The sequence below is a fragment of the Haliotis cracherodii genome, unplaced genomic scaffold (genome assembly GCF_022045235.1).
Source record: "Haliotis cracherodii isolate W230 unplaced genomic scaffold, xgHalCrac1.p SCAF_46, whole genome shotgun sequence".
NCBI lineage: Eukaryota > Metazoa > Mollusca > Gastropoda > Lepetellida > Haliotidae > Haliotis > Haliotis cracherodii.
Genome location: NW_027266304.1, coordinates 492,741 through 502,450, shown reverse-complemented (window position 1 = coordinate 502,450; position 9,710 = coordinate 492,741). Strand labels below are relative to the sequence as shown.

Genomic DNA, 9,710 nt, shown 5'->3' with positions numbered 1-9,710 from the left:
TTCCAGCTTATATTTTGAGCACTCAAAGATGATTGAAAATCGAACAACACGCGCTTTGAAAAATGCAAAACGAATTATCAATAAAGTTGACGTATTTCCAAACCTTGCATTTATGACATGATAATATATTAAACAAAAAACAGTATTTCATACCTGAAGATTAGTGCTCAGCCGCTAACTCTCTGCAACACACAGAAATTCTCACACATTTGACCATCGCGGGTCACTCACGCTCATCGCTGGAGCTCGCAAAACACAACAGGGAGTCCTCATTATTTTGGGGCACAGTACATATACCAAAACGGCTTGATCAAACCGGCAAACTTAAATATGTCTTTCTTGACATAAATGAAATTAATTATTAGTTATTTTAGATTCAAATGTCATTTCAACCAAATCCTCCGGGGGCAACCAAGTGCCATCTGAAAACAGTCTATGTGAAATATTCCAGGATCAGACAGCATTTCTGTACTGATCTGTTGTATTCACCGTTCTTGGTGCGAACTCTGACATTTCTGATAATACCATCCTTTCCTGGAAATAAATCAACGATTTTTGCCAAGTCCCATTTTCCTCTTGGTGCATTGTTGTCCATGAGCAGAACAATATCTCCTATCTGGAGTTGTCTCCCCTGTGTACGCCACTTGCTCCTACGCATGAGAGTTGGTAGATACTCTCGTAGAAACCTCTTCCAAATCTGCTTCACCAGCATCTGCACATATTCAAACCTTTTATGTAGGTTCTTTGTCTCCTGGAACGGTCCTTGTGGAACATTTATGGACGCTCTCCCTAACAGGAAGTGGTTGGGTGTTAGGGCTTGTGGATCATTAGGATCCTGTGCTGTATAATACAAAGGTCTTGCGTTCAGCAAACCTTTCACTTCTGCAAATGCAGTTGATAACTCATTCCAGCTGAGAATCTGTTGACCGATGATGACCTTCAGAGATCTTTTCACTTGTTTAATCAAACTTTCATAGAGTCCACCTTGGTGTGGGCTCAAAGGCGTGATGAACTTCCAATTGATTCTGTGCAGCAATGCAAAGTCCATCATTTGTTGTTTGCCTTCTCTGAATAGGGTACGAAGTTCTCTCTCGGTTCCAACAAACGATGTGCCATTATCAGAAATAACTGTGTGTGGCCATCCATGATTTGATACAAAACGACGCAATGCTTGTAGAAATGCCTGAGTAGACAATCCATCCACTATCTCTAAGTGAACCGCTCTCACATTCGCGCACGTGAAGATTGCTCCCCATACCTTTTGGGTTTTGTTCCTACCATACTTGATTGACATTGGTCCGAAGAGATCAACTCCTGTTACATGGAATGGTGGTGAGAATGGAAGCAATCTTTCTGGAGGCAAGTCAGCCATCAGAGTGGTATGACCAGGCTGACGTAACTTCCTGCACACAACACAATTTCTCACAATACTCTTGGCTAGGTTCCGCCCGCGCACAATCCAAAAATATCTCCTACTCTCGCACAATGTTCTCTCTGGACCAGCATGACCCATTTGCACATGAACATCACACATTATCAATCTGCATACATGGTGACCTGGAGACAATAGTACTGGATGAATCTGATCATACTGCAGTGGAGAATGTCTGAGTCTACCTCCTACTCGAACAATACCCTTTTCCTCAAAGGGAGCTAGATCACAGAAGTCACTCTTCCAATCATTCATTCCACGTTGGACACACTTGATCCAATACAATTCAGCTGCTTTCATCTCTTCACAACTCACTGTTATAGCATTATCCCCTAGTTGTGAAACCTTGTGTATCTTATCCTTGAGTTTCCTGACAAACCTTAGGCAGTATGCTGTAACTCGCAGAAGTCGTTGCCATGATGAAAACTTATCTGCTTCTATGACAGGGTTGATTGGTGCACAAGCAGCAATAGCTGGACACTTCCTTTTCTCCTCACTGGATTCAGTAGTTGCTGCATCACATGGCTGGGTGGGCCACTCATTAGCTGGTAACTTCAAGAATTCTGGCCCATTCATCCAGCTGCCATTCAGTTCCTCCACAGAAATTCCTCTGCTAAGATCATCTGCAGGATTCCAATATGTTGGCACATATCTCCAGTGTGTCTGATTCCACTGAGATTGTATCTCGGCTATGCGGACACCAACAAAGGCTTTGAATGTTATTGATTCTGCTCTGATCCAATGAAGCACAATTTGTGAGTCTGTCCACAATATCACATTTGACAGCTTCTGTCTGATTTCTCTTTTGATCGTTGTAGCCAACCTTGAAGCAATCAATGCTGCCATAAGCTCCAATCTCGGTATTGTTGTCTGATGCAGTGGCGCAACTCTAGCCTTTGCCATAATCAACTTTGTTGAAGTCTCATTTTCTGTTGCACATGTGAGATATGCTGCAGCTCCATAGGCTTTCATGCTTGCGTCTGCAAAGACGTGTAGAGTTGTTGTGTTCACGGAATCAGGAGGTTTCAAACAACGTGGAAACTGAACATCTCTCAACCTTTGCAGTTCCTGAAACAGGTTCGACCACTGACCATACATTTCTTTGGGTAACTCATCATCCCAATCCAACGATTTCTGACGCCAGATATCCTGCATAGCTACTCTGGCTTTGATCGTGATTGCTAAAGCTAGTCCAAGTGGGTCGTACAACATTGACATTCTGGATAATACTTGTCTCTTAGTGTATTTTTCTACAACCAGATTCTTGACTGCAAAACTCAGATTATCAGTATCCGGATTCCATCGAATACCCAAGGTCTTGATTTCTTCACCATCAAGACTGACAGACGTAGACGATTGTGGTTGATTTTCTCTACTCTGTTCACGAACCAACTGCGAGGAACAAAACCACTTTTTGATCTGAAACTGTCCAGTGGCTAACACAGCATTAACCTCATTGATTTTCTTCGTAGCCTCTCCTGGGGTTTCACACGAATGAATCAGATCGTCCATATACCGGTCGTCTCTCAAAATTGCTGATGCATCAGGAAATCTGTCCTCATTCTCTTCAGCAATTCGAAGCATTACATAACTTGCCATGTCTGGAGAGGACTTATCACCGAAAGCCACTCTGAGCAATCTGTACACTGACGGCTCTCTATCCACCTCTAAGTCTCTCCATAGGAATCTGTGTAAATGAGTGTCACTCTCTCTCAACCTGATCTGAAGATACATCTTGGAGATGTCTCCAACTATAGCAACTCTGTCCTCTCGAAACCTCAGAAGAACACTCAGCAAGTTCCCAATGAGACCTGGACCCTTATACAGATATGAGTTGAGGGATACACCATCACACACACACGCCGGATCAAACACAACTCTCAATGGGGTACTGGGCTTGTCCGGTCTATAAACTCCATGGTGTGGAAGATAGTAAACTGGGAAACCACTAGTTTTCACATTGGGTTCATCAATCTTTTCTGCCCATTCTTTCTGCTCATACTCATTCACAGCATCACAATACATTTTAGCCTTTTGGTCATTCTTCAGGAGATTCTTCTCAAGAGACACAAGTCTTCTATAGGCTACATTATAGTTGTTTGGAAGTAAGGCAGGGTTCTTCTTCCAAGGAAGACCAATCTCGTATCTGTCCTGAACCTTGCGACACGATTCTTTCATCAGTTTGAGTGCTACTCGATCCTCGCTTGAGAGTACTTCAACAGAACATTTACAATTTGGAGCTTGTACCCCCAATGTTTCAAACTGATAGGATTTGTCAAGATTAAGTTTCTCAACAAAGTTCACTGAGCATATCACTGAACGTTGAGTTTTGTCTGGACCCATAACATACCATCCAAGCTTGCTCTTCTTTCCGATCGGATCAAATGGAAGACCTTGACGAACCTCTTCTTCAGCATGCAAGTGAGAATACTGAACTCCCAAGATGAGATCAATAGGTCCCGCCTTGTGCGACAATTCGATGTTGTTAAGATGTGAGAATGATCTCAACCAGTTTCTATCCAAGGGCTTAACATTCAAAACAGTCTTATCAATCTCATAAGCTTCTACTTCAAATGCCTCACTGCTTTCAAGGGAAGAAATCCAAAATTTCAATCTGCGACTGTTAATGTTCTCAAGTTTCTCACATCCTACAAGTGATAGATCAAGTCTTTCCTTGTTACCCTGGAGACCAAGTGATTTTGCAAATTCTTTGCGAATGATTGTGGTTCCTGCACCTCCATCTATTAGGACGTTACCTTCCCTGGTCCTACCATTTGAGGATTTAAACATCACCCTGACCACTGGGAGAATACTATTTGTATCAATGATAGAACTGGCCACCTGTGGGTCAAAATGCAACATCTTGTTGTGTGTACGTGAACATCCGTTGATTCGGCAGGCCTTCTTGGTCTTACAGTCTCTTGTAATATGGCCTCTGACAAGACAGCCAAAACACAGACGTAGGTCTCGAACCTTCTGAGTCCTCTCTGGAACAGTACAATCTGTGAATGTTGGGCAATCTGAGATTCTATGTTCTTCAGAACAAAGGTAACATATGGGCCCCCTCTTCATCTGCTGATGAGAATATAACCCCTTTATCCTTCTGGAATCACTTCTTCTTTCCAAATCCCCAAAGTCTGGGTCGAACTCTGCTTTTACCCGTTTTCTGATAAAATCACTGATATGGCGAATTGACGGCCGTTCACCTCTTTCTCTGATATCAGATGCCTTCACTTTCCATCTATCAATAAGGTACCCTGGCATACGCATTACTACCTGCCGCAAATTATCATTTGCGTTTATATCTGCAAAGGAAACCATCCGTGTTAAAGTTGCTATGCAATTGATCAGATCTAAGGAGAAATCTCGCAGTGCCTCTCGTCCCTGTATTCTGTTCCCCTTAGTCAGCTTGTTCACATATGCTCTTGCAATATAACTTTCCTGGCCGAACTGTTCCTTTAACATTTTTAAGGCAGTAGCGTACATGGTGCCACTAGATCCAAGTCCTGCAATGGCCCTCTCAGCCTCACCAGTCAGATGCATCTTTAATTGTACCAGTCTCATGGCATCTGTTAAATGTGCTTTATCATGGATATGAATTTTGAATCTTTCCATGAAATTCACATATTCCAAAGGATCCCCTGAATATTTAGGAAGAGTGATATTAGGTATGTCCCTACTGGCTTCAATCTTGATCAATGCCTCCGCTAAACTCATGTTCGGGGTGTTGCTTAGACAGTGTTTAGTCTCTTGATACTCCTTCAGTGAAGTTATCCACCCATCAAATCCTTCACTTGATCCAGCAAGAGATGTATTGTCATCCTGAGATGCATTATCTTTATAAGATGCACTGTCATCATCTTCATCAGCTTGAAATGATGTTGAAGGACCACTTTGAACCTTGACAGATTTACCCTTTCCCTTTGACACAGTCTCTGTTTCATTTTCTGTGATGTCAAGTGATGCTAGATAATCCTCTGCTAATTCTTCTATTCCATAAATATCATTGGTTAGATCTGACTCCCATTTATCTAAACCTGCAACTTTTGCCTCTTCTGTATACTCATACAGTTCTCCATGTAATTCACATGCCTTTGTATAATCAGCTGTGAGTTCTTCTAACTCCTTTAAAATTCTTCTTTTTTTCACCATTTTAGTTTGCATGTTGTCTTTAAGTCTATTTATAGTTCTGGTAATTTTCCCTTTAATCACCTTTCTCTTTGCTTTCACAATCTGCATTCTCTCTTTTACATTGGTAACACCTACACCTTCAGCCTCTTGTGAACTTCCATTCCACAACTGTCCAACTCCATCAAGTTCCAATGCTAATTCATCTGAATCACTCATTTCTTCTCTGTACCAACTCTTCAAGTAATCTTCAGAAAGTTTTGGTACAAATGATGAAGAGAAGGTAGTGTTCACCACTCTTTATTGGCTGAGTTCTTCGTAACATTAAATATGTTCTGAAGAGTAAATTAAATATACTCTTTAGTGATAATAAAGCAAATAAATCAATTTAAGTTCTTGAAAAGTATTCAAACATTCATAATGTTCACCCAAAATCATCCCCAATAAAGGTTACATTTCATTTTGAAACAAGGATTTCTCCTTAAATTCAACTCGCTACAAATTCACATTTACTGTAAATAAACATTTTCTTTGACTGATATTTACGCAACAAAGAATAGTTATACCATTTAGGGGATATAACAATACTTGAAAACATTATAAATACTTCCAGCTTATATTTTGAGCACTCAAAGATGATTGAAAATCGAACAACACGCGCTTTGAAAAATGCAAAACGAATTATCAATAAAGTTGACGTATTTCCAAACCTTGCATTTATGACATGATAATATATTAAACAAAAAACAGTATTTCATACCTGAAGATTAGTGCTCAGCCGCTAACTCTCTGCAACACACAGAAATTCTCACACATTTGACCATCGCGGGTCACTCACGCTCATCGCTGGAGCTCGCAAAACACAACAGGGAGTCCTCATTATTTTGGGGCACAGTACATATACCAAAACGGCTTGATCAAACCGGCAAACTTAAATATGTCTTTCTTGACATAAATGAAATTAATTATTAGTTATTTTAGATTCAAATGTCATTTCAACCAACCCTGCTAAAGGTATTCGACGTAATCACATCCAATGAGTGGCGAGATTGGAAAAATCCTGGAACTTGTAGAACTAACTATAAAAAGAAATATTTGACTAACACACTGTTCTGGGGTACTCTAGTTTTACAGAAGCAATAATCAATTTTCCAGTTGTCAGAACAGATCAATAACATCTAATGTACATCTGCCCCTAATAACGTATTTCCTTGGGAGGTTTCATCAGACGTCCGGAAACGTCCGGGAGGTTTCATCAGACGTCCGGAAATGTCCGGGAGATTTCATCAGACGTCCGGAAACGTGCGGGAGATTTATAATACAGTGCAGTCTGTCAATAAAACATGTCTATCTCAGGTTGGTCAGATCGTAAGAACTGGTGTACAAATAAATAGAACACACAGCAAAATAAAAACAAACAAAACTAAGTACAAGCAACAAGGTAAACTATATTTACAGGCCAGGATGGGTTGTTGTCATCCAACACAGTGGACGTGATGGTAGTTACAGACAGTGTTTGTTACTTTGTTGTTTAACGCCACAGTCAGCAATATTGCAGGTATATGACGGCGGTCTGTAAATAATCGAGTTTGGACCAGACAATCAAATCAACCGAATCAACGAACCTGACCACCCGATCCTGTTAGTCGCCCCTTTCGACAAGCATAGTCGCCTCTTACAGCAAGCATAGTCGCCTCTTACGACAAGCATAGTCGCCTCTTACGACAAGCATAGTCGCCTCTTACAGCAAGCATAGTCGCCTCTTACGACAAGCATAGTCGCCTCTTACGACAAGCATAGTCGCCTCTTACGACAAGCATAGTCGCCTCTTACGGCAAGCATGGGTTGCTGAAGACCAATTCTAATCCGCGTACTTATTTCCAATACATAAGATGTTTAATAAATAATGATCAATGTCATCATATCTATCTGACTTACTTCCCACTTTCCTATAGTACATGAATTTTGTTGTTGAAAATAGTACTTTCTTAGAGGGAACGTCTTTGCTGTTTTAATCCTCTTCGTTGTTCTGGTTTTCGGGCTGTGTATGGTGTCTGGGGAATGTTGAGGCGACCATCCGACGAGACAGTAATGCTTTGTTGACATCTGACATTTTATAATCAATTAAGAACACAATTATATAGATTACATTTTATTACTAAGTATCATACCGCAGACGCTCGCTGGCATTGCCCGGACGCTCACGGACGCTCCCGGACGTTTCCAGGCGCCACCGGGCGTTATTTAGCGGGACAGTCCACCAGATAATTAGCACTGACAATCATCAAAGAAATAAATCCCACGCACTGGGCAGATAGGTTCCCTGGGCCCCGCTCCACAAAGCGATCTTAGTGCTGAGTTGGTCGTAACTTCCAAACTTGTCCATAGGCTTACAAAGAAAGTAGCTCTAAGATCGCTTTGTGGACCTGGTCCCTGGTCACGGTTCATAGGCTGGCTGGTGTCTCCTGATGTCAATCGCTTCTTGTAGTTTTCTTTGTCGCCAGTTGTTGTTGGTGGACAGGACTTTGGTGGCTTCCCACCTGATGTTTTGGTCTTGGTTCTTGAGGATGTGTTAGGAAATAGCGGAATCAGGGTCTAGTTTGTTGACAGAGGGTTTGAGGTGTCTATGGGTTTCTAGAGTGTATTGGTAGTCACAGTTGCAGGGGATCTGGTATATGCTTTTTCTAGTGGTTGAGACTTGCACTGCTTGTGCCTCTGCCATTAGCTTGTAGATTGGTCTTGATGGACTTGCCGCTTGATGAGGCGGGAAATCTGATGAGTGACAGGGCCTTGGTAGTGGATGGTGATTGGGAGGGGCCATGGGGCAGGTTTGGATCTGGGGTCGGAGTTACAATGGCAGTATGCAATAGAGTAGTAGTAGAATATTAAGTATCAAAAACAGAGATAACAGCGGTGATATCCAAAACTTCAGTGATAATAATATTCACCTATCTGCAAGTGTGGACAAGCTTCCTATATAGGCCTATAGTCTGGAAGGTAATTTAAGGTACCGACGTTTACTTCAATATCTGAAAAACTATTGGACCTACTCCAGTCAAAGTTGGTATGACATTATTAAACAGTCATACATAACTGGATATTACATTTAAAGACAATCGGTGCATGAATACAAAATCTGTCAATTTAGCTATCACTATATTTCATCAACAACCAAACCAGTTCGTCACGGGTGGAACGAGCATTCATTGTTACAACCATCTGCATAAAGCTACCCGGGCCATATGACACAGTTGAACCAATGAACTCAACTCGAAAGGTTGCACGGGAATCACGCACGCACGAATACGGTGTTAGCGTCGGGCGTCTCAACGTGCGGTATTCCCGTGCACCCTTTCGCGATGTTGTGTATGAGTGTATGCCACGTGTTATGCATGACTATATTGTATATGTGTATATACCACATGTTATACATGGCTATATTGTATATGTGTGTATGCCACGTGTTATGCATGACTATATTGTGTATGAGTGTATGCCACGTGTTATGCATGACTATTTTGTATATGTGTATATACCACGTGTTATACATGGCCATATTGTATATGTGTATATACCAGGTGTTATACATGACTATATTGTATATGTGTGTATACCACGTGTTATACATGACTATATTGTGTATGAGTGTATGCCACGTGTTATACATGGCCATATTGTATATGTGTATATACCACGTGTTATACATGGCTATATTGTATATGTGTGTATACCACGTGTTATACATGACTATATTGTGTATGGGTGTATGCCACGTGTTATACATGGCTATATTGTATATGTGTATATACCACGTGTTATACATGGCTATATTGTATATGTGTATATACCACGTGTTATACATGGCTATATTGTATATGTGTATATACCACGTGTTATACATGGCTATATTGTATATGTGTGTATACCACGTGCTATACATGACTATATTGTATATGTGTGTATGCCACGTGTTATGCATGACTATATTGTGTATGAGTGTATGCCACGTGTTATGCATGACTATTTTGTATATGTGTATATACCACGTGTTATACATGGCTATATTGTATATGTGTGTATGCCACGTGTTATGCATGACTATATTGTGTATGAGTGTATGCCACGTGTTATACATGGCTATATTGTATAT

At 41.0% G+C, this 9,710-nt stretch overlaps 1 protein-coding gene across 1 annotated transcript; it reads right to left on the bottom strand.

Moving 5' to 3' along the window:
• Window positions 1–433: 433 nt before the first annotated feature.
• Window positions 434–5,779, bottom strand: LOC139441852 (uncharacterized). Its single transcript, XM_071222595.1, has one exon. It carries the CDS (start codon window positions 5,777–5,779, stop codon window positions 434–436), a length of 5,346 nt encoding a protein of 1,781 aa, XP_071078696.1.
• Between the last annotated feature and the right edge of the window lie 3,931 nt (window positions 5,780–9,710).